The sequence below is a fragment of the Mauremys reevesii genome, linkage group 7 (genome assembly GCF_016161935.1).
Source record: "Mauremys reevesii isolate NIE-2019 linkage group 7, ASM1616193v1, whole genome shotgun sequence".
Taxonomy (NCBI): domain Eukaryota; kingdom Metazoa; phylum Chordata; order Testudines; family Geoemydidae; genus Mauremys; species Mauremys reevesii.
The window spans coordinates 29,984,105-30,009,441 of record NC_052629.1 but is presented as its reverse complement, the minus strand read 5'-3'; the positions used below and the strand labels follow the sequence as shown (position 1 = coordinate 30,009,441).

Genomic DNA, 25,337 nt, shown 5'->3' with positions numbered 1-25,337 from the left:
GCATCAAGAACAAAACCTTTGATCACTCTTTCGCTTTATGCTTTCAAGTAAAAAAATTAGAGCAGTACAAATACTCAGGGTTTTTTTAAATTTTAGTTTTACATTTTATTTGCATCACTTTTAGTTGAAAATTTACATGCAGTAATTGTTGTTTTCAAGTGGTTCACAGCTTTAAACTACCAAAAGGCATGATGCCACGCATCCTAGAAGATGAAGGATTGTATATTCCAAGAAAACCAGAAATTTGTAGGAGAAGTTATAACAAAATGGAAAATCGTCTTCTGAAACAAGAAGGGGTAAATATATTGTTCTATTAAAAGCTAAAAATGCTGTATGTAAAATGTAAAATAAAATCAGTAAATGAAATGTATAGAATTTTTTAACATGTCATATGTACATCTATTGAAATTCTGAAATATTTCTAACAAGGGCAAAAACTGGTTTGAAGAAAGTGGGGAAATAATTTCATTACCTTCTCCAATCAAACAATCACAAAACTTCAGAAAACGTTTTCCTCTTAAGACTGGTCCAGGATTAAAGACAATATACAAGAAGGTCAGCTATTACTACTTTTTACAGCTATAGTTATTCAGAGGACTTTATCTAGACAATACAACAAAAATCAATAGCTTGTATTTTTTTCATGGCAAAATATTTTATTAGGCAGTGTTCAAAGTACCTTTCATGGAGTGTCAGTCTCAAGAATGGGTGATAATACTGTTTAGATGGACCCATTTGATATTGCACAGACTGTTCCTCACTAAATTTTAAAAATCAGAAAAGTCTGTGCACTGAGGAGTCTACAGCATTGTTACCTTTTGACCTGAGCAGGTAGCCAAAATCTGGTTGTAGCAGGTTGTTTCCATTAAGAGGAGAAGTTGATGATAGTGAGGTATTTCTTTGATGCAATCCTATTTATTTACCTAATATGTACATAAAGACCTGTTTCCTTGAAAACAGATGGGATCAAACAGCAGGAGGCAGGAGTAGTTTCTTTGCTCACTCTTCGAAGCCCCTTTCCAGCTAACACATAGCCCAAAAGTGCTCTCTCAGCTTTTCCTCAAGCACACACACTACCAGTTCTTCTGTGGCAATGTCCTCAGCTTTCAGCTGCCTTCTCTCTCCGCTTCTTTGGTGTTGCTGCTGCTGCTTCTCTCTCACACACAGACATATACAGTTCTACCAGTTAATGCCCTAGCCCTTGCATTTGCTTTATCAGTCACCAGGGAAACCTCTTGGGCCACATGGTTACTCAAGCCTTGTTAGGTATCCATATTTTGGGTGATGCTCCTATTGTTTCAGCTATCTGGTTGAATAAAGTAGCTCAATTGCTTTTTATACTTAACCCGAATGAAAGGTTACACTAACCAATTTCAGCAAGGTTTAATGCAACCCATAAGAGTATATAGTTTAGTCTGAAATTAATGTATTTTAATATCTTCCCTTTCTCCTTGAATATTTATAAATCCAATTCTTTTAAGAGTAATTTAATCCCAGCATACAAAACTGACCGGCCACTCTAGTTAAGGCACACATTTGGCCTCTTTGAGCGTCTGGCATTCCCATCCAACATCAGATAAAGTGTAAATACTTTGTATTTGGTCAGATTTACCCTTTTTCTTGGATTTGGCTTTTTGGTAACACAAATAATAACAGAACGTAAACCTCATTTTAAGCTTTCTCCCCAAGCCTGACTGTTTCTAGAGTTCCCTGCAAGACATCCCTATCTTTGCTGCTCATTCTTTCTGACCACATGGTCATGCCCACTTCATATCTTCCCACAATGAATCAGCAGAATTTATTTAGCTGCTTTAAGCATGGTTCTGATACTTGCTAACGAAAAGTTCTGTGTTCCTCTTTGGGGCTGTAGATCTTGCTATCTGTTATACCTTGAGTGGTGGGTGGAGCAGGTTATCGGGTAGAGCAGCCATTCAGGGAAATCTTTGAACATCTTTGAGTGGGGGATTGGGAGTGGGCTCTTCAACAGCCCAAAAAGGATGGCATAGAAGGTGGTGCTGGGCATGGCCCATGTTGTGGGCTACTGACTACAATTATGCAAATCCAGTGGTCCTAATATACCACTCAGTTACTGCAAGGAGTGGGGCAGGAGTTATTCCAACTCATAAACTAGACTGATAGCTGTAGAGTTGCTGCAATGTAGCCTGACCTGCTGGTACAAAGGAGATTTAACTTTTGCCCCATAACCTCTGTGTACTTCACTGGCATAAAGCCCAATTAGTTGGGCTTTTTGTAGGTGAAGTGAATAGCACTATAGAACTTCCTGCTTCTTCGGCTGAGGCACTGTCTATAAATATATTCTGAGCTTGTAAATCAGCTGGCTCAGATAGCACAGTTGGCAGATTATAAAGTGCTTAATTTTAGGATAATTGGTTTTAGCATATTATCATGGATACAGAACATAGAACTACGTTTTATTCCTGGTTCTGTCACTGACTTACTATGTGATCTTGAACAAGTCACTGAACTGCCCCGTGGCTCCACCTTTTTAAAAAAAATGGGATCAGTGAATTGCTTACCCACTTTTTATAAAGTGCTTTGATACTTTAGAGATAGTGTCATATTGGTGCAAATTCTATTATTACATCAGTACATGATTGTCTCCTTTCACATTTATTGTCTGAATATGAGGGAATCTGTTATTTGTCTGAGGCTGACTTTAGTTAGAAAGTACTGCAGTTTAAGGTTACTACCATTTTGTTGAGTACCACAGACTGAAATCACTCTGTATTTTGAGACTAGAGTTTTGGATTTTGAAAGAAGAAAACTCTTACAGATACAGTTACTGTTAAGTAACACTGCCTTTCAAAAATGTGAAATAAAGACATTTATTTATTTGTTTTGTTTATTTTAAAACAGGCAATGCAACCTGAATTGGAAAGCTGCATCATAACTAAATCAGGGGGTCAAAGAGAACTTTATCAACTAGATCTTAATATATCAAGTTTATTGTTCAGCCACCATCCTCTTTTCAGCCAAGAACATGTGTTGGCTGCTAGGTTGCTCCAACTTTATGAATGCTTTCAGAAGAGACAACAGCATAATATAGCTCTTTTGCTATCTGAAAAGGTAAGAAAATGCTTCATTTTTTAAATGTGGATAGTTTCAGAAATAAAAGATGCACAGTTCAGGAGGGGATGGAAATGTGTATGTATATGTACATATGAATTGTAGGTGGAGCTGTCAGCAAAGGCTATTGTTAAGTTTGCCTAAAATTTTCCATTATAAGACCCTGTTTTCAGTTCCTTATAACTTTGCCAAATTTAAAATCTTTGAGCTAAAATATTCTGTGCGGGGTGTCTACCTCGGGCTAAATTTTTTGGGGGAAAGGGGGGCGTAGGGATAGAGTTTCAGAAAAATGGATCAACCATTTCTGAGACCAAAACTAGTGAAAAATATTTTTTCTAATGTTAACATGTTGTTATAACTGTTTCGGTGAGAAACTAGCATGCCCAAACTTTGTAGCAGGGTAGAGGTCACCCTGGATTCAGAAAGGTGCCTTTTTCTGTCCCTGTGAAAAGCCACCTAAATTTAGCCAAATGTATAAATCACTGTAGGTGCCTTTTTCTGTCCCTGTGAAAAGCCACCTAAATTTAGCCAAATGTATAAATCACTGTGTGTATATGCTCAGTAGAGTTTAGTTGGAGGCTGGCACCTAAATTCTCAGATTATATCTGCATGGAATGTACTCTGGCCCAGGGATACAGGGGCTGACCAGGATTCTTCCTGCAATTGCTTTTCCCAGTCACTGGGGACCACTGTGATGTAGTGCTTGAGAGCTGGAAGATTGTCTCTTCTGTGCTTTCAGTTCTCCCCTTGCTGGCACCCAAGCAGTACAAAAGAGAAGGGAAGAATCAGAAGGGTGAGGTGCGATGTGGTGACAGGGCAGGCTAAGGGGTAAAAGCTGGGAGGGATAAGAGAAGGGAGGGAAGAGTTACAGTCTAGGGAAGACGCACATAATTGGCTGGCAACATTTTTGTGTTTATGGGAATAATTGAGATACTCCCCAATGTGGCTATACCTGTAGTTAGCAGCTCATTTTGCCAGCTGGTGAAACTAAATCTTTGCACTATAAAAACATTTTTTCAAACTAATTCAGATGTGTTGGGTTATTGGCTTATGTGACAATGAACATTTCATAATTAAATAAGAAAAGATAATATAGCTCTTTGCCCTAAAAGTTCATTTAAGAAAAATAGGGGTATATTCTCTGTTTGACTCACAAGGATTTATTAATGCGGTTAATATTTAATTACTATTAATAGAAGCCTTGTATGCAAATGTTCACTGATCAAGATGATGAAAAAATATCTCTTAATTTGGTTGCAAAGGTTCAGTCTCCCAATAGGCTTGAAAGTCAAGTCTCTCTAAGTAAATATCCTCTGATTCAGATGCATATTTGATGTTGTTTACTTAGAGCCAGATTGTGAGCCCCTTGATATTGACTTCCGTAGAACTATACTGCTCAACATTGTGGCTAAGGGACTGACAATCTTTACCTTTACTAACAAAAGTACCAGGCTGTAACCATACTACACTCATGTGGAAAAACCTTCAAAGTGCTAGAAATTCAAATTTCCACTCATGTAGTTGCTTCTCAATCATACCAGGATAAGAATGGTGTTTACTACTCCTAAACCTTTTGATCTCCCTGTTAATATTTTTTTTTAAACAGAGTTGCCAAAATACACATCTTTGAGAAAGACCCGATTATGACATTTTGGGTTCTTTGATAAATAATCTACATTTTATAGTTTTCTGTAGCACTGAAAATCGAATACAAAAACTGATCAAAAGGGTCTGAATTAAAAGTACAAAAATCAGAAAAAGTAAAGGTAAAGCTGCCATTTCATCTTTAATGAATTTCTTTGTACCTTTTAGGTATGATTATGTTTGGTATTTCATCAGCATAATACGTTAATATTTTTATTAGGTTTGCTGAATGCAGTAGGAACTTATCACTAATCAGCTGAAAAGTTTTTAACTTTTTCAGAACAATGTATGGGATTTTTATTACAGCTTAAGGCATTAATAAATGCTACCAAAATAATAGAAAGTAGTTTGGAAGCAAGCCAACTGAGCAGGAAAACTTTAGATGACTACCAATGGCAAATAAGGTAATGTAATTATTGAAAAGAACCAAGCATATTACAACTACACTATGCAACTGTCAGTTCTGTTTTCTTTTGACAACTTGTATCTCTATTCAATCTACTCCTTAGAATTCCTTAATAAACATCCATTTTTATAATGCGTAACTATTGTAATACTGCACTATTTTCTAAACACACAACTACTACATTTTTTTATGAGAACTGTACATAAGCTTCTGGATTTGTTTTTAAATATTGATGGTAAAACGCTGCTGCAATAGATTTTGGAGTTACTTATATTTGGTTTAATTTCAAACTTTTAAAAAATAAAATTCTTCATACAGTTCCTGACCTTAACTTGACATGCCCACATTTCCAGTATTTTCCATTTTTCCCATTCCCAGCATCTATCATGACTAATTTAACTTATTTTCCCACAGAGAGACAGAATTAAAAATACATTGTGACTTTTCTGCAGTAGCTGATGCACAGTAGCACTTACAGTGGTGAAAGTCTCATAGCATAGATATTTAATTGTTTTTATTATTTGGTGATAACAGCATGCTCAGCACTGTACAAAACCTAGAGAAATACACAGTCCTTACTCCAAGAATCTTATATTTTAGACAAACAGTACATTTCAAACACAGACCATAAAGCACCGGATGGCTTGTCTTTGGAATGACGTTGTGCTGTAGAACAGCCTCTTTCAAGTAACTGGAAAGTGTTCTCTTACTGGAAGCAAGAAAGTTGTATGATATGCAAATTATAATATAAATTTTTTCTTGTTACGGTGAATGTGGAAATTGAATATAACAGAGTTGTTTGATATATTTAACAATATATTTAGCTATATCATGCCACAGAAATTCTATGTATATATTAGATATTCTCTTTCCTTATGCAAGTAATCCTATTGAAGTCTGTGGAACTACTTGCATGGGTAAAGGCAACAGGTGTCACTGTTCAAGGCTTAGCTGTACCTGTGATGCTTCTCTGGGCTGTCTAAGTGTACCCACAGAGGTGCCAGGCCTGGTGCCTTCTCTTGGTGGAATTCTACAATTATGTCTACACTGCAATTAGACACCCATGGCTGGCCTGTGCCGCTGATTCAGGCTCATAGGTGTTTGGGCTCAGGCTCCAGCCTGAGCTCTGGAATCCCCCCACCTTATAGGGTCCTAGAGCCTGGGCTCCAGTCTAAGTAACAAGACTCCAGAGGAGTCTTTATTGTTTGCATCTAATAATACAGGAATTTAGTTTCTTTTTAGATATTTTTTCTACAGTTTGTGTAGTGAAAAGAGGCTTACATGCCCACTAAATCATGAGAAGCAAAAAGAAGTATGGGCCAAACCTGCAAAGTACTTGGATCCATATCAGAACCACCCCAGAATTTATGGGCCATTTGGTTCTAGAGTTTTGGTTTGAGGCCATCTCTAAACAAAAATAGTTGATATTTATACAGAGGCTATTAGGCAGAAAGTAATACCATGACAAAGCAATCTTATTCTTTTAATCTCCTATGGAACAGCCAAGATACTAAGCAGGGAAGTCTGACAGTTTAACAAATTTTTGTCTGAATATCTACAAACCAGAATCTCAGGTTACCTTTGTTCAGTCCTCACCTCAGTAATTATGGGTCACTGACAGAATTTTAAGGAACAAGTGTAGAGAATAAGATGTGGTTTCTCATTTTATTCCCATATTAATTAGTCAACATGCCAGACTCTTTTTTTTTCAGATTTGTACAGTAAATCTTTTTGTATTTCAGAAAACCTGCATACTGTTCTTGCATATTTTTCTTCCCTTTCCCACTTAATGCAGGCAAAGGACCAAATTCACATTGCTGTGTGCTGTACCTGAAAAAAATCTGCTAGTGTATGTGCAAAGAATCGATGGAAAATGAATATGCAGATTTTAATAAATTAAGCCTGTGCCTGTGGAATAAAGTACTTTAAATATGTGTTCTATTTAAAACTTGAAGTTTGGCGGTATAATTATAGACTGTCTGATTTTGTTATCAGAGAATTAGATTATCTTTTTGTTGTATATTTTTATTGCAGAGATACCAAGAAATTGTATGACCTAGAACAGCAAAAAGATATTTCTTTAATACATAGTATGTTAAAAGTCTGGAAACAAATAAAATCTGTACGTAGACAGCAAGAATATACAAGTACACCTGTAAAATTACAGTTTCAAAAGTAAGTTGATATGATATCCTTTCAGAGTGTCTCCGAAATGTCTGTGTAAAGGAGTTATATTGAAATTGCCAATTAAAAATAGCCTACATCTGTAGCACATATTACAGAGAGTATATTTTGTATGCTGTAAGAACTACAAATAATTTTTCAAACATATATACTTATAAGTATTAACATTGGTGATAATGAAAAGAAAGGAAAAGTTTAGATATTAAGTACCAAATTTTTGAATTAGAAGAGCAGTTGAGTAGTGGAATAAGCTATTCAGTCAACTTAGACTCTCTGCTTTCTGGGTGCTGGTCTGATCTGTTCCAGACATAAGAGAGTCTCCTCCCAGTCAAGATGTAAAATTAGGAAAGGTAAATTCTCAATACAATTTTTCAAAGATACTTTATAAAAATGTAGCTGGATGCAATATCTCAAACACCATCAGAGGGGCTATATACACCATTTCAGTTCTTAGGCTGGAATAGCTGTTGCAGAGCTGTGTTGGAGCCTATTGACTTTCCTGTGTTGGTTTGACATTAAGCTAGTTCTCATGCTATCATTTGGATGGCACAGAGGCCTCCAAATTCATTATGTGCCTCCATGATACTCTGTTCTGAGCCAAATCTGGCAAATGAAGGGGTAGGATGCCTGTGAAGGACAGATATCAGTTGACACTATCCAGTGATTGTGTTTTAGGTCTTCCGGAGGAGCGGGGGAGGTGTCTTTTCCATCCTGCTTTCATTGCGTCAAATTTGAAAATGATTCTCATAGTGAAGTTGGTAGGCATTCGAAGCGGCATACCACCTTAGAGAGGGTTGGGTGCATTGGAGAGAGTGGGACCTGTTTAGCTAGAACCCAGATTTCTTGGGTTTGAGGGGAGGACTCTAACCCTAGGTTCCGGTTCCCTAGGTGGGAATTCCCACACAGTCTGATTGTACTGGTGTTATATTGGGTAGATGGCCCTTCACTCTAGATGCCCTTATCTAGTGCAACTAATACCATATTTTCTGTGTTCTGACATTTCTTTAATTGAAATGGACTTTCTATTAGTATATTTAGAAAGCTGCAGTCAAAAAAAACTGCATGTGTTTCATAACCAGGTTTACATGGAATACAGTTTTGGAAAAGGACATTTATTTGGTGAATGTAGTGTACTTATAGTGTTGTTCTTAGATCCACATTTTCATAGCTCTCTTATAAATTAGGATTGTGGTTAGTTAAGGTAAATGTTGATTGATAATTCTCTATCAGTCCTTATAAATTTCCTATTGTAAATTTTGTAATTCTGTAATTATTTTATGGTAATGAAAATTGATTTTAAGAAGTTCAAATACAAGTATTGAGCATCAGTATCTTGAAAAGAGATTAACAAAACAAAACAAAAAGCATGGGTTTTGCACTTGATGTAGACATCTCCCTTCCCTAAACATTCTAACTAAAGCTAATAATTACAGAAAGTGTTTTTAATTTATAATCCTGTTGATATCTTCCACGAGTTTCAAACTCTGATGTATTGTGAGGTAACACTTTGTAGTATTTGTTCTACATTGGAAGATTATAGTGTGTGATCTAACAACTATAGCTACATTTTTCTAATTATAATATTTAAATGTTTTGTATCCATGTTTGAAGAAGGCTGATCAAGAAAAATAATGAGGATGAATATAAGGCAGGATTAGCACAAGATGCTGAAAAAGGCAGATGGCTGGAGGGAGAAGATAATATTGATAACCCTGACAATATTTCAGAGACTTGGGGAAAACAGAAGGTACTTAAATTATGAGACAGGTTTTAAAATAATCGATATTGTGTGCCTGATCCTTCTCACATTGTAGCTAATGAGAGTTTTGTCACTCACTTTTATGACAGCAGTGTAGTGCTTCTTGATTTGCTAGAGAAAGCAGTTGCTTTAGAATTGTGGAAATCAAGGTGATGCTGTTAATGTCCCAGATCCAGTGAAAATTTAGGCGGAGGTTTTCAAAAGGACCAAAGGAGCTTAATCGTATTTTATAGATATGTTATGATAACCAGTTTGAATGTAGGAAATTAATGCTTGTGCTAAAAAAGATATGTTACAAACAGTTAAAATACTGATACTGGTTTCTAGGGATATTTGGATTCAGTTCCTCCATTGGTGAGTTCAACACAACTTGCAGAGATAAAGGAACCTCTTTTCATACCACATCTCACTTTGACTGCAGAAATAACAGCAGTGTCCAAGTGTCCCATGTAAGTTGTAATTATTAAATTGCAAAATATTTATTTCTCTGCCAAGGTAGAATAATGATGATATGTATGTTTTAATTTCACATATCTTGAGAAATTAGTGTATTATAATTTGAAAGTAAATAGCTTCAAAATAATTCATTTAAATTACAAATTTAGACTTTGATTGTTTTTTTTTAAAAAGTAAATCTTATATTAAAATAAAATTTAACATTAATGCCATCATCTTTCAAGGAATTATGCACATGCTTAATCTTATGCAATGTGAAGTCAATGGGACTGTCACAGTGTGTAAAGTTGAGCACATGCATGGGTCTTTTTCACAAATGTAGGCTAAATATTTCTTTATTATTTACTCAATATTAATCTTTGATAGCAAATGTGCATGATTTGTATTCCCTTGAAATTAACCAATATGCTAAGCTTTTGTGTTTTTGTGATGCTACGGTAACTGTTGCACTTTAGTCACCAGTTTGTTACTCTGAGTTTGATTATCTAGAATTAATTAAATCTGTATTATATTTGGTAATTTATAGGTATGAACAGAAGAGAAGAGCCAAAGTTCAGAGGCAACAGTATTTTATTAAAATATTTTACAATGAAAAACAAGTCTCTTGCACTTCAGTAGCTCCCCTACAGCTGGATTTTAGAGTAATGTTTCAGCAAATTTTTAGTATTCAGTTATTAAATTGGCCTGAATCTCTTCGATTGGAGGTATAGTAATGTAATTTACTTTTGTACTTCATTTCTGTGTGATGTTTTAGGTCTGATCCCCAACTTGCATTAAAATCCATATTGATGGGTAGCTATAAGTCAGTTAGCCTGATACCAGTCCTAGGCAAAATAATGGCAAAGCTGATAGCAGGATTCAGTCACTAAAGAAATGATCTAATGGTCCTTTCTGGCATTAAAAATCCACGACTTTAATGGAAATTGGATTGGCCCCTTAATGTTTGTGTTTTCTGTCATGTTATAGTTTCTTTATAAAATTAGCATACAAAATACCAAACCAAATTTTCAAAAACAGCTGTCCAAGTTACAATTGCAGAATATATGTATGCCTATACAAACAGGCTATTGTTTGACAGGAACATTGGCCCAGTGGTTAGGATGCTAGGGATTGTGAGATTCAGGTTCAGTTCGCTCTGTTGCCATAGACTTACTGTGTGACCTTAGGCACGAGACACTTAGTCTCTCTGTGCCTTAGTTCTTACAAATGGGTATAATAGTACCTCATGAGATGTTAAGAGAATTTTTGTAAAGACTGTGAGGTGCTCAGATACTATGGAAATGGAAACCATATAAGTAGTTAAGAAAGATTTTGCAAACAGAACCACTTTTTCATTACAAGTACATATTCTGTCTGTCTAAAATTATATTAATCCTCCTTTTTGGAGTTTCTTCCCCCTCTCCACAGCTTCTTTCAGAATCTCTTTGCTGGAACTTGTTCTTTTTTGACACATCTTAACTACAGCACAAATTGTTTTATTTTTAGATTTGTGAATCATCTAAAAGGACAAATATGTTGGCCAAAATATATTTACCTATTCCTGACAATACTGTACTGCAAAGCAAAGGTGTATTGGAACAGGCAGAATTTAGCTGTGACCAGCAAGTTAAACCCATAAATGGAGAAGTGGGAAGCAGTAAGTTACTTATATGTGAAAAAGATTTGAGCCTGGCTTAGTGGTCTGTTGGCAGTATAGTGCACTGTGAGACCGAGGTCTTAAGTCTAAATTCTTTGACTGATGCTTGAAGAAGAGTTGATAGTCTCCTCAGGGAGTAGTGTTTGGCCTCCTTGCTCCTGACCTCTTACACCAAACCTGTGGTAGTATTTAGTATTTTTCAGAGCTATGTCAGAGTGAAAGCACTTTGCATTACTTTAACACTGAGACCTTCCTTTGAAATGCCATTCCTGTAGCTCACTCTGCCATGACACAGACACTTGGTGATTCTTCCTCCTTTGTTCTCATGGGCAAAATGATGACCATTCACCATCCAGGATTTTCCTGCTGTTTATAGACTCATAGACTCATAGACTTTAAGGTCAGAAGGGACCATTATGATCATCTAGTCTGACCTCCTGCACAATGCAGGCCACAGAATCTCACCCATCCACTTCTATAACAAACCCCTAGCCTATGTCTGAGTTATTGAAGTCCCCAAATTGCGGTTTGAAGACCTCAAGCTGCAGAGAATCCTCCAGCAAGTGACCCGTGCCCCATGCTGCAGAGGAAGGCAAAAAACCTCCAGGGCCTCTGCCAATCTGCCCTGGAGGAAAATTCCTTCCCGACCCCAAATATGGCGATCAGGTAAACCCTGAGCATGTGGGCAAGGCTCACCAGCCAGCACCCAGGAAAGAATTCTCTGTAGTAACTCAGATCCCAACCCATCTAACATCCCATCACAGACCACTGGGCATACTTACCTGCTGATAATCAAAGATCAATTGCCAAATTAATTGCCAAAATTAGGCTATCTCATCATACCATCCCCTCCATAAATTTATCAAGCTTAGTCTTAAAGCCAGATATGTCTTTTGCCCCCACTACTCCCCTTGGAAGGCTGTTCCAGAACTTCACTCCTCTAATGGTTAGAAACCTTCATCTAATTTCAAGTCTAAACTTCCTAGTGTCCAGTTTGGAGCTTCCTTCTCTGCTTATCCAGTTGGATTAATACCTCACTGAGAGAAACACATAAGAAGTTTGACTTCTTTGAGCAGTGTCCCTATGGTTGCTCCATTTCAGGTGCATGTGCACCCCTCGAGTCCTTGATCCGAGATTTTCTGTTAGCAGCATCTGTTCAACCTGCACATGCATTCTAGGAATCCTTGTGCCATTCATCGAGGTGAGATAGGGCTGCCTGGTGAACCATTCTAAGTTCCTAATCAACATCTCAGCCTGAGACGGAGCCTTAGCATGTCTGCCTTGAGCATGCCTTGTCTATCTCATGTACAGTTTCTTATGGTTGGTTGTTTAGGATTAGTTTAGTGTAGTTAATTGTTAGTAGATAGTTTATAGTTAGTTAGTTAGATATAAGTAGTGACAAGATTGATTTGTTTCCTTTCCCTCCCTTTGGAGAGTCTAATTCTCCTGATAGGGCATGCCAGGCTCATCTCTCCTGTTGAGAGGCTATGCCTGTTAGTGACACCCATTCCAAGTATATTTGTTTGAGGGAGTCTCACAGCTCCCAGAAGTACAACTTCTGCCTGGCCCTCATATCCAGGGCAAGGAAGAACAGTGTGATTAATCTGAGAACTGAGACTGTTCATGATGGAGTGCTCCCTTTGACATGCTTCTGAGTCAGGTCAGGAGTTTCCCAGACCCCCACTCCACCCAGTACATCTGTCTCTGGACAGATCAAATGGCCCTTCAGCCTCAGTGCAAGTTCCTAAGAAAAGGAAGGCTATGGAAACTTCAGAGAAAGCTTTGAAGAAGAGGCACTTGGACACTCTCATCATAAGGAGCTAGTTCTTAAATGGCCCCAGTCCTCTGCTAGATCCATAGTCTTGGAAGCCTCGACCTCTTGGCTCAGTACCATAAAGGCAAAAGACTCCTCCTGTACTAGCGGAAAGTTCTGGAGAAACACATTTCTGATAGGGTGCTGGTACCATCTACCAGGGACAAGATGGGCATGAATAAGCACTCCAGACAGTTATCTTCTGGCACAGCCCCACCATCAGTACCTACCCACTCAGCACCCTTGGTACCAGGCAAACCACAGTGTCGATATATTCCCAGTCAGTGGTACAGCCTTCTTCAGCTACCAAGTTGGTCCCAATTCCTACTTAGTACCACAAGAATTAAGGACATGTTTGTGACGGATGAACCAGAGTTCCCATTGCTCATGTGTACCGAATGCCTCTGGGTACTGAGACACTGATTTCCAGCTTACCATTGTTTTCCGGTTCCACGGGACTCTCAACCCTTTTTCACTGGTGTTCCCCAGTTGGAGGATACTGAGGAGGATGAAGAAGACTTCTGGTTAGTCTTTTCTATTTCTGTACATGGTGCTTCTAGACATCCCAGGGCTGCTTATCAGTAGCGATTCACTAGACCACCAACACTATTACATAGGGAGGTTGGAATTGGACAGTCCTCTGCCCCATTCAAAACTGAGTGATAGCAGGCACGTATCGGCCAGAGAGGGGGTGCTTTCATGAGTCGGATACCAACTCTATTATATTATGATATCAGGGGTGAGGATCTTCAGACCGACCCTGATCCACAAGGGCCGCGAAGAGGCAGTAAAACAACTTCGGCTGAAGCAGCCACGGAAACAACAGGCAAGATTTTAACTGTTTTATTGTGTAAAGCCAGAGGCAGAGGCCGAAAGAGAGCCACAGGCAAAGGCAGTAGCACAACAAAGCCAGTGTCAGAGGCAGAGGCAAAGGAGAGCCAGAGGCAGAGGTGTACTGAAAGGACTCTTGAATGCTCTATAGGTAAGAGAGACCTGGAAGAAAAGGCCCTGACTGACAGGGGCAAGAAAAAGAATATGCCCTGACTGAAGAGGCGGGCAGAAAAGGACTGAAGGAAGAACCACTGCCCGAAATCCTGTCTGAAACGGGAGGTGTATGGTGGGCTGGACTAGGTCCTGAGGCCCCCTGCTGGAGGCCTCATAGCCCTGCCTCACCCCACCCCAGAAAAGAACAGAGGAGAAGTCCTCCTGGCAGCCTAGAGTCGGTGCAGAGGAAGCAGCCAACCAGAGGGGCTGCTGGAGCAACCAATCAGGGGCCAGAAGGGCCATGTAAAAGGAAGCAGAAGAAGCAGAGCAGTCAGTTGTTGCCTGGAGCTTGAAGAGGGAGGACTGGGTGCCTGGCTGGCTGGAAGAACAGCTGGACCAGGGATAGGTCAATGCAGGCAGGCTGAGCCCAGGGACTGAGTCCAGAACCTAGACAGACCAGGCCAGGGTACTGTGAGGGGCCCTGCTGATCTGGTTAAAGACTGAGCCCAGGTGAGGGATGCCAAAAGGACACCAACCTAGGGTACCAAGATGGGCCCTTGTTGGGCTGTTAAAGAAGGCAGTGCCTCTGGGAAGGAAGCCTTGGTGCTATCTCCCCATACCAGGGCTGTGCGCAAGAACTATAGACTATATACAGTGGAAGGGGGGATAGTGTGTCTGCTGAGTCACTGAAGACCGGCCAAAAGAACCATCGGCTGGGGGTGGGGGCACTCGTGAGAGGCAGGTGCCACCCCATCATAAGAAAAGGAAAAAGCAGGCTCCTATCTGACCGGAAGGGGGTTCCTGCAAGAGGAGAGTGCCGCCCCATTCAAAACAGAGTGATTGCAGGCATATATCAGCCAGAAAAGGGCGTTGGCAAGAGGCAGGTGCTAATGCCATTACAGCCTCATAGAGGTTATAACATCAAGCTATACCATCCACTTTATGTCCCTCCCTTTTACCCCTTTCCCTGTCCCTCTTCAGGGACCTCTCTCACGAGCTTTTATTGAAACAAGAAGTGGACTCTCCTCCAGTTAGGAGCAATAGAGCTAGTCCTGCCTCCTCACAAGGAAAAGGGTGTTACTCAAAGTATTTCCTTGTGCCAAAGGAGGATGGAGACCAATTTTGGATCTAAAACTACTAAACAAATTTGTAAAACCTCCAAAGTTCAAGATGGTGACTCTGGCAGCTATAATTCCTTCACTAGAGGAAGTAAATTTTGTTTTTGACCCTTGACCTACAAGATGCCTATTTCGATTTAGTATTACACCCATCACACATTAAATACTGTGACAGGGTCAGGCCAGATGGCTACAGGAGAGTGATAGAAGGCAGATATATGAGCCCCAGGTTAAGTAGGTCCCCTTTCCCTGGGTAAGGTAATAGGGAAGGTTCCAGAACAATCAGGAACTTTCTGGAAACAATTAAAGCAGACAGGCTGATTAGAACACCTGCAGCCAATCAAGAAGCTGCTAGAATCAATTAAGGCAGGCTAATCAGGGCACCTGGGTTTAAAAAGGAGCTCACTTCAGTTTGTGGTGCGGGTGTGAGGAGCTGGGAGCAAGAGGCGCAAGGAGCGGAGAGTGAGAGGGTGTGCTGCTGGAGGACTGAGGAGTACAAGCGTTATCAGACACCAGGAGGAAGGTCCTGTGGTGAGGATAAAGAAGGTGTTTGGAGGAGGACATGGGGAAGTAGCCCAGGCAGTTGTAGCTCTCATGCAGCTGTTACAGGAGGAACTATAGACAGCTGCAATCCACATGGCCCTGGGCTGGAACCCAGAGTAGAGGGTGGGCCCGAGTTCCCCCCAAAACCTGCCAACTCCTGAGCCAACTCAGGAAGATCTCTGAGGCTAGCAAAATCCGCCAATAAGCGCAGGGCCCACCAAGGTAGAGGAGGAACTTTGTCACAACAGCTATGTTTTTCCAATGGCCAGAATCATTTTCAATAGTGAATTCTTCCATCCAGCCTTTCTTTGGCCCTAAGGGTATTTTCAAAGGTCCTGGCAATAGTGGCTGCTTACCTCTGATGAAAAGAAATTCTAGTCTCCGTGTACCTCAATGACTAGCTACGCAAAACCAATCCTACAATGCAGTGCTGTCTTCACTCAGACAGCTCTTTTTTCAAGGAATTGGTCTCTAGATAAATGTATAAAAAATCCATATTAACCCCTGTACAGAAAATACTACTCAGGAGTTTTCTTTGATTTATTGGCAGCGAGGGTCTACCTTCCCATGGACAGATTCATAACTTTGTCAGATCTGGTCAGGATTATGTAGGGGAGTCCTCAAACTACAATAAGGAATTCTTGGGACACATGGCAGCTTGTACCTTTGGGACTGATCATGCAACGCTATGCCTCTGCTACTTCCAAGGCTGGCTCAGAATGTCCTATTCACCAGCCAGAGACACTTTGGACAGGTAGATCAAGGTTCCTCTCCAGGTGAGGAACTCCCTAGCCTGATTAAAAAAATCAACTCACCGGCAGTGCAGCCATTCCTCTAATTCACCAAGCTCCAACTTTAACTGTGACAATAGATACATCACTTTTGGGAAGGGTTGCTCACCTCAATGCCCTCATGACTCAGGGCAGATAGACACCTCTGGAAACCAGTCTCCACATCAACGTGTTGGAACTTAGGGCAGTCAGAAATGCCTGCTTTCATTTCCTACCCTTCACTGGGGTAAATAAATTAGGGTCATGAGAGAAATGTGGCCTACATATTAACAAACAGGGAGGAAGATCTCCCTCCCTTTGCCCCAAAGCTGTGAAACTATAGAACTGTTTTATAGCCCATCAGATCCAAATTTCAGCCATCTACCTCCCAGCTATACAGAACACCACAACCAGGACTACAAATGGAAGCTAGGCTCTCAGATTTTCCACAGAATATTCCAAAAGTGGGGAGTTCCAGAGGTGGATCTCTTTATCACTTCCAGGAACAAGAAGTGTTCTCTATTCTGCTTATGAGGAGATCAGGGCCACCACTCTTTGGGAGACACCTTTCTCCTATCTTGGACAAAAGATTTGTTCTATGAGTTTCCTCAAACACTAACACCAACACTTGTGATGAACAAGATCAGACAGGAAAAATCCAGGGTTATCCTTCTAGTACTGACCTGGCTTAGACAAGCTTGTTACCCTTACTTGCTTCAGCTGTGCATCCAACTGCCATTCAAGCTTCTGGCCGTTACTCATTTCCTCTCCCAGGATGTGGATTATGTGCTTCACACCAGTCTAGTACCAGGCACTAAAAGTTCCATTATCACTTTGATGTACTGATGTTTGCAGTTGCAGAACTTTTGGTGCACAAGTAGCAGAGTCCACACAGTCGGTTAGTGTGCTGCAAGCCAGTGGGCGGTAGAGTCACATTTTGGTTTGCTGCATGCTAAATTTCTGTGTAAACAAGTCCCGAGGAAGAGGTGCCTCAAGACTTCCACAGAGTGAGGATCTCAATGAGCCTTCTTCATGCTATCTTCTCTGGCATATAGTATCAGAATGGACCAGTGAGTGCTTCCTGTTTGCTAAATTTTGCCAGTAGGTTTTAACCTCTCCTCTAAGAAGTTTCCTACAAAGCCTTTTTAAGGATTGCTGGGAGTTTTATTGTGTTTCTGAAGAGTTATTTGAAATCTGTAAGTCAGTGTGTGACACAGAGGCCCAATGGTGGTTCAGTAACCTGTGAGCAACTCTTGTCAGGCTTGACAAACTCACTACACCTAACACATTGCTGTCATAGCATTTATCTGTACAGAGCATCTTGTAAGATATTGAATGACAGCCAGTGGCACATTAGTCATTAATATCATTATGAGTGTGTGTGTGTGTGTATGTGTGTGTATATATATATATATATATATATATATATATATATATATATATATATATATATATATATATATATATATATATATAAAATATGAGTACTTACCGATATTATGCTTTAAAATCTGTAACCAAACAAAGGGAAAAACAGGTTTTCTTCCAGACAGGAGTGGAGGGTAGTTATCTCCTTGTCTCTAATGTAATGAGCATTGTGGAGCTGAATACAATGGGAGCTGCAATTGTATGTCAACAGGAAGAGGCAGGGGGATGGCAGGATGTGAAATCAGCATGGGGAAGACACCAGAGACAAGAGCCATGGGCCGGAGTGGTGGTGAGGAGAGGGTTGTCTTGTCTTTGGGGTCAAAACAGTGAGTTGGAAGGGGGGAATATAAGGAAAAGCAAAAAGGACATTTTTGATTCATTTCACTGAAGAACACTCCTGGTGGAGGGGAGTAATTCATCAAAAATTTGGATCTTGATTTGACTGAAAATCAGCAAATTCTGCAAAAGGACTTTGAGGGTGAGAAAACTATTTTAGCCAAAGGATTGTAGCTTGCTAAAGTTATGTTTAGTCTCTTAGAAATGTGTTATACCTTTGTTTCAGTTGTAACCATATCTGTTTCTACTACCCTTACCCAGTATCACCTGAATATCTATCTTTGTTAATAGCTTCTCTTTGTTTTATCATAAGTAGATCTCAGTGCTTTAATATTAAGCAAAGTGTGAATTCTTGGTTGAATCAAATAAGTTGGTGTGTACACTGTCTCTTTGGAGACAGTGGACTTGTTAATTACTGAGAGTGCCCAGTGACTGGTGCTGGGGAATGCTCTTAAAGGGGGCTCACGGACTTGTGTGCTCCAAGTGTTAACTTCAAAGCAAAGAAGGGACTGGCAGAGTCCTGAGAAGTTTGACTGGGATGGCTAACAGACTGGGGTGACAGGAATCTGTGACTCCGTTTAGCACCAACAAATCTCTCTCTTGCTGAGGCAGGGGGTGTAACAAGGTAAACCACAGTCCTGAGCACACCGAGAAAGTGTAACACAATGGTTTTGCCATTTTCATATCAAGTTTTTGTGACTGGCCTAGTGAGCCATGGTTCTGAGGAAGGAGATATCCTCTGACTGAGAATCTGGATGCCAAGTCCAAGAACCAATAAAGAAGGTCTCAAAAGGATTGGGAATAGACATGTTTTTTCAGAATTCCCTCCCAGTCAATTCCTCACTCCAGCAGATCACAAACTGCCTATCAGAAATTTTTGCTAGATCTGCTAAGGAACTGTACATATTCCCAAAGATCTGGGGGATGAATGGCTCTCTTCCTTTAGGCCCCAGATCAAGAAAGCATCCTGATTCAGGAAAACACTTAAGTACGTGCTTATAGCCTAAAGAAGTCTTGGGATGTGGGTGTAAAAGACTAGTCACTGGGGTGTGTAAGATGTATAAATTAAGATGGGTAGACCTTTAACAACAAATGGCAGGGTTGAAGGATCAGTGTACTTGGGTTCATTTTTCTGAAGATCTCAGCTTTCAAAAGCTTGGGAAAAGCTGAACTAGATAGAACTTTACATTTAATTATACTGATTTATTTTCTTCCAACAACTTTTAATTTACAGATGTACCTTTTCTTCTGGATGAAAATGAAACTGAAGAGGTGTGTCTTTTGACATCAGGAAAACTAATGTATTCCTTATCCTGGGCGGTCAATGAGGAAGGAATTCCGTTAGCCCCTGTATCTCAGAAAATAATCTCCGCTCGTTACAGGTAATAATAAATCTCATATTGCTATAAGATTGTCATGGGTTTCACTAAATAGCATCTCATGTTTAATACTGTGGGAAAAGTTATGCTAAATTATCATTTGCTTTATGGCAAGGTGTTCTGTATAATGCTAATTTACTGTAAACCACAGTTAACCTATTTTCTGCAGATTTCTTGGGTGTTTCCATCTTTATTTTTCTTGTAGTCATGACTTAGAATAAGACTGAACCTGATGATGTCTGTGAGAATTGGAAATGTTTGCTAAACCATTATGTGTATAGTATATAGGAGCTAATGTATGACAAAATAAGTGAAAGTCTTGCATTCCTTTGTAGTGTGCCAAGAAACATAAATGCAGAAATAGCTACTGGACTCCTGTGGTTCACTGACAGACAGAAACTTACCGAATGGGCCAAAGAAGTCAAGATTGATCCTAATGACCCTGAGTATTCAGATTTGATGGAATTCATTATGGTAATGTTTAGCAGAGTTCAGTATTAGGAATTTGTAATAATAATTTATAATTGATTCTAGAATAAACTATGTGTTGAGTCTAACATGACAGGAGTTAGGGAATTTCTAGATATTGACTACTAAAGCATTTTTCACAGGAGATCTTTGGCTCCAAGGTTATAAATAATATGGGTCTGAACTGTGAGACTACTTCTGTTCAAGATTTCTAGAGATGCCAAAAGAAGTGGGAGCAAAGCTGAATAATTTATGTATATACTTGAAGCAACAAGATGAAATTGTTGCTCCCTAATTATAAGTGAGCCTATTTTTATTTTAGATTCTACTTGAATCAGATTCTACTTGCACAGGTACAGACAGATATCATCTTCCTTTCCAAATGCAAACGGATGGACATCATACCAAATGGACTGAAGGTGAAAAATCCATTGCTATCTACATACTACACAGACCACAGTGAGAGATTATGCCATACTCTATCAAAGAAACTGAGGAACCACCTGATCAGCATCCTATACAGCAAACAGGAAAACATCAAAAAAGAGCTCTCCAACCTGGAGCCGCTCATAAATAACCAAACTTCCATACAAACGGACTTCACTAAAATAAGACAGGAGATCTACATTACACACTTCACCTCTCTACAAAGGAAAAAGGACTGTAAACTGACTAAAATCCTACCTGCCACATGGGGCCACAACAGTGGTACCCCTAACCCACTCAGCAATATTGTCAATCTATCCAACTACACACTCAGCCTGGCAGAAGAGTCTGTCCTATCTCAGGGACTCTCTTTCTGCCCTGCCACCTCCACAAACATGATACAGTTCTGCGGCGATCTAGAAGCCTACTTTCGCCATCTCCGACTCAAATTATACTTTCAAGATAACACTGAACAGCACACTGATACACAGATACCCTCCCACCAACAGCACAAGAAGAAGAACTCCACATGGACTCCCCCTGAGAGTCGAAATGACAGTCAGAAATTGTGGAAAAAACATAGAATGCTTCCGCCGATGTGCACAGGCAGAAATTGTGGAAAAACAACATCCCTTGCCTCATAATCTAAATCGTGCAGAACGCAATGCCATCCACAGCCTCCGAAACCACCCTGACATTATAATCAAAGAGGCTGATAAAGGAAGTGCTATTCTCATCATGAACAGGTCTGACTACCGAAAGGAGGCTGCCAGACAACTCTCCAATACCAAATTCTACAGGCCACTTCCCTCAGATCCCACTGAGGAATATACTACTCAGGACAAAACCTACACTAACACCGGAACAAATCAACATACCCTTAGAGCCCCGACCGGGGTTATTCTATCTACTACCCAAGCTCCACAAATCTGGAAATCCTGGACGCCCCATTATCTCGGGCATTGGCACTCTCACTGAAGGACTGTCTGGATATGTGGACTCTCTACTCAGACCCTACGCCACCAGCACTCCCAGCTATCTCCGTGACACCACTGATTTCCTGAGGAAACTACAATGCATTGGTGACCTTCCAGAAAACACCATCCTAGACACCATGGATGTAGAGGCTCTCTACACAAACATCCCACACACAGATGGAATACAAGCTGTCAAGAACAGTATCCCTTATGATGCAACAGCACAACTGGTTGCTGAGCTCTGTGACTTTATCCTCACACACAACTATTTCAAATTTGATGACAATATATACCTCCAGACCAGTAGCACCGCTATGGGCACCCGCACGGCCCCACAATATGCCAACATTTTTATGGCTGACCTGGAACAACGCTTCCTCAGCTCTCGTCCACTCATGCCCCTTCTCTACCTATGCTACATTGATGACATCTTCTTCATCTGGACCCATCTGGGCTTTTCATAAGACATCTGATCGCATGTATTCCTTGGCTAGTGGCATCTGACCAGTGTAACATTCCATGGCATCTGCCCATTAAAACTGCTCACATTATACCAAAATAGAGTGATAAAGCTTATTACATTGATTTTCTTCATTTACAAAGGCAATAAGCTAAACTTTACTCTGTTATACCCATGAAACTTCATTGGAATAAGTAGGATTTCACAGATGAAAGAGAGAGCAGAATTTTGAAAGTATTTTAAGAAACATCTTCCTTAGAATTTCCTAGGCCATGGATGTGTACAGAGATAGTACGGGCTAGTCAGTGATTTAATTTCTGTGACACAGAAAACTAGGTGGATTTTTAAAGAAAAAGAACAAATAAAAATACCATACAAACCCAAATGTCTGTTTCTCCTTAAAGTTAATACCAATACAAAAAATGTGGGCCGTTGTTCACATAATAAAATCTATGCTGAAGAGAAGCCCCTAATAGTAGCAGTGGTATTGCAGGTCATACTGAGATGTATTGTTAGAAGTATGGGAAGTTTGCTTAGAACCTGTTGGTTCTTTGCTTGGCTCAAGCCAGTGGTTTCACTTTATAAAAAAAAAAATAGCAAAATTTCTTAGTCATCACCCAAAAAGTTTTAAAATATCTGAACCTTGCTTTTACTTTCTCTAACAGTATGCAAGATCCAAGGAACAAACTGTGTCAAAATATTTTCGTCTTGAACAGCTGCAAGAAGAATTTAACTTTGTTACCGAAGAAGAGATTAAAAAGTGTAAACGTTTCCAGCTGTTGCATCTTAGAAACTCAGAGCAGTTAGATTTCTGCCATTTTCGGCAAATACCACTGTATGATAGAGAGATACCAGATGCAGTCATTCAGGTATTTGTTTCATGTTATATATGACAATCTGAGTTTAATATTAATCTTTCATTTTTCACAGTAGTTGAATTCAACTTTCCTCTTCCTATTTGATTTCTATATGCAGCAAGGACACGTGTAATCTTTTACAGTATCATGATATAATGCTTAAGAGCCAGATTCCAATGTCCTTATTCATGTTGAATAGCACTTCATTACTCAAGTAGTCCTTGTTGAATTCAATGACGTAAAGTGCTAGTCAGAATAACGTGACCCTGAAATTTTAACACAATAAATTGGACAACACTGCTTTCAGTCTCTATGAAATAATTGCTTTTTGTGACCTTAACGTAAGCATAGATTCTTCTAGTGCTGCTAAGAAAAAATGAGAGCAAACATAGACACTTCTTGGGATCCTGTTATATTAGCTATTTCTGAATGCTCCTGCTGACATTTTTTAAAATAAAAATATTCAGGGATGTCTTTTGCTTGGTCTTTTGTCCCCTCTAGCTCTTTCTGATACCAAATGAGTTCTAGGCAGTGTTGGTAATTCTCCTTTAATACAACTGCCCACGCTGGGATGATTTAGGTGGGGTTGGTCCTGCTTTGAGCAGGGGTTTGGACCGCCTGAGGTTTCTTCCAACCATAATCTTCTATGATTCTACGAACTGCCTGTTTTGTCCCGTGGTCCTTCTTTGATCATCAGTATTCTCTCTAGGATGCATGGGTAAGTATGCATAACATAGATAGAATGCAACATGTAGTAAAAACAGTGGTCACAGAATGGGAACTTTGGAATAGCATTTCCAGTGCTCCCACAAGTATGGTTAATATCAGGAAGTGCTGGCATTGTTTGCTGACGATATTCAGCTGTTTATATCTTTTGACATCTTTAATGACTTCTCCATGTTTAGCCTCTCTGCGTGCTCTCACAAAATAAACTCGTGGCTTCATCTTCATTTTCTTCAGCTAAATATCTCAGGAAATACAGCCAGCGGAAAATCCTGCAGCACACTCCATCTCCTCTGTCTTCCTTCTTGACTCAGATATTCCATTTGCCTCCTTTTCTCTTATTCTGTCATCATCCCTGACTCTAAACTCTTCTCCTTCTCTTAGGGTGGCAGTTTTATCTAGCACACACTCTACAACATGGACTCCGTGTGCCACCATCACTATTTCAGATTCACCTTGGCTAAAACTCCTCCATGCTTTCATCTTCTCTCATCTTGATTGGCTATGGCCTCCCCAAGTTCCAGTTCTCCACGCTGCAAAATACTTTGGCTCATTTTCTCACACATACAGAGAATCATGTTTTCCTCTCAAATTTCCCCACTGGCTCCCTAGTTCATTGCAGTATTCATTTCAGAAATGGTCTACTTATTTTTAAAACCCTCCATAGACTGTCTCCAACCACCACCAGCTTTTTCTTTGTCTTTTCACATAACCTCACAACTGGTGGGTCAAGCACTTTTTCTTTTCCTATTTCTCTCCCTCTGCTCAGTTCGCATCAGTTTTTTTCTTGGTGTTGTCACACAGTCTCACTACTTTTAGTTCCAACACATTTTCCCCTGTAGTTCCTGTTTTCATAAAACTGCGTTTCTGTATTTCTGCACCTCTTTGACTCTCCTTTTGTTTTCAGCTCTTGTATGGGGAAACACGTATTTCTCCTCTTGCCTATATATTTTAATTTCCCTTTCCCTCTGTTGTCGTTAGTTACAATTTTGTAAATGTTTAACTTTGTGAAGTGTTTAGGGATACACTTTTGAGAGAATCCAGCAAAGATGTCATATTCTGGAACTTCTGTTAATTTCATCATAGTTTTTAAAAAGTGGAACATAATACAGGTTGTTTAAATGCCTCTCTTTGTTTTCTTTAAAAAGTTTTGTAAAGATCAGTGTATGATCCAAGAAAATTACCTAATTCTATATTCAGGAATATGAAAGCCAGTTAGAGAAGGGTATATCAATGACAGATGTGGATCCTATTACTGCACAACGGATTAGGTCTGCCAACTTTATAAGGAAGGTATGACAAATATTGACATGACTGTATTGGCTATGAGAAAAATAACTTTTTCTTTTCAGAATCTGTAATGTGAAAGTAATACTTATTACAGTGTTGGATTGAAATGTACTAGAAAATGAATAGCAGTAGAATGTGCAGCAGCAGTCCAAACTTCTTCACTAATGAACCTAAAACTTTTTCTGAAGAGGTGACTTCTGGAGCTGAGTCTCTGTACCCATACAATCCTTGGCTTCCAGACTTTAAATAAGGGAGTCATTTGTGATTGTGTTTTTGGTGAGCTGGACACCTGTCCTCAGTTGGTCTGAGATCACCAATTAATTTTGTATAGAATACTGAATAGCTATCAGATGGTGATGACTTCTGGTACCTACCAGCCAGCACTGGAATTCAGCTGATGACCTAGAGATGAGGGGCACCATGTTCCGTTATCAATGTCTGTCACTGCACTGTATGCATTAGCAGCAGAGTGACAATGACTAGGGCCCAGACCAAGGGCTCACATCTGTAAGATGCTGAGTAATTCCTGTGGCGTGTTGAGTCCCCTTAACTCTTATTGAAGTAATAGCACCTCAGCACCTTCAGAAGTAGAA

General features: G+C 39.8%; 1 protein-coding gene across 3 annotated transcripts in view; it reads left to right on the top strand.

Annotated features, from left to right (window-relative positions):
- CC2D2B (coiled-coil and C2 domain containing 2B) overlaps positions 1-25,337 on the top strand; it is a 112,399-nt gene that overhangs the window by 34,668 nt on the left and 52,394 nt on the right. For all 3 annotated transcript variants that reach the window (XM_039482535.1, XM_039482533.1, XM_039482536.1), the window contains 13 exons: positions 160-296; positions 430-555; positions 2,878-3,087; positions 5,038-5,135; positions 7,172-7,312; positions 8,933-9,068; positions 9,408-9,529; positions 10,063-10,240; positions 11,022-11,172; positions 19,399-19,546; positions 19,879-20,017; positions 22,540-22,743; positions 24,655-24,747. In XM_039482535.1, the coding sequence (XP_039338469.1) occupies positions 160-296; positions 430-555; positions 2,878-3,087; positions 5,038-5,135; positions 7,172-7,312; positions 8,933-9,068; positions 9,408-9,529; positions 10,063-10,240; positions 11,022-11,172; positions 19,399-19,546; positions 19,879-20,017; positions 22,540-22,743; positions 24,655-24,747 (1,883 nt within the window). The remainder of the gene's footprint in view (positions 1-159; positions 297-429; positions 556-2,877; positions 3,088-5,037; positions 5,136-7,171; positions 7,313-8,932; positions 9,069-9,407; positions 9,530-10,062; positions 10,241-11,021; positions 11,173-19,398; positions 19,547-19,878; positions 20,018-22,539; positions 22,744-24,654; positions 24,748-25,337) is intronic.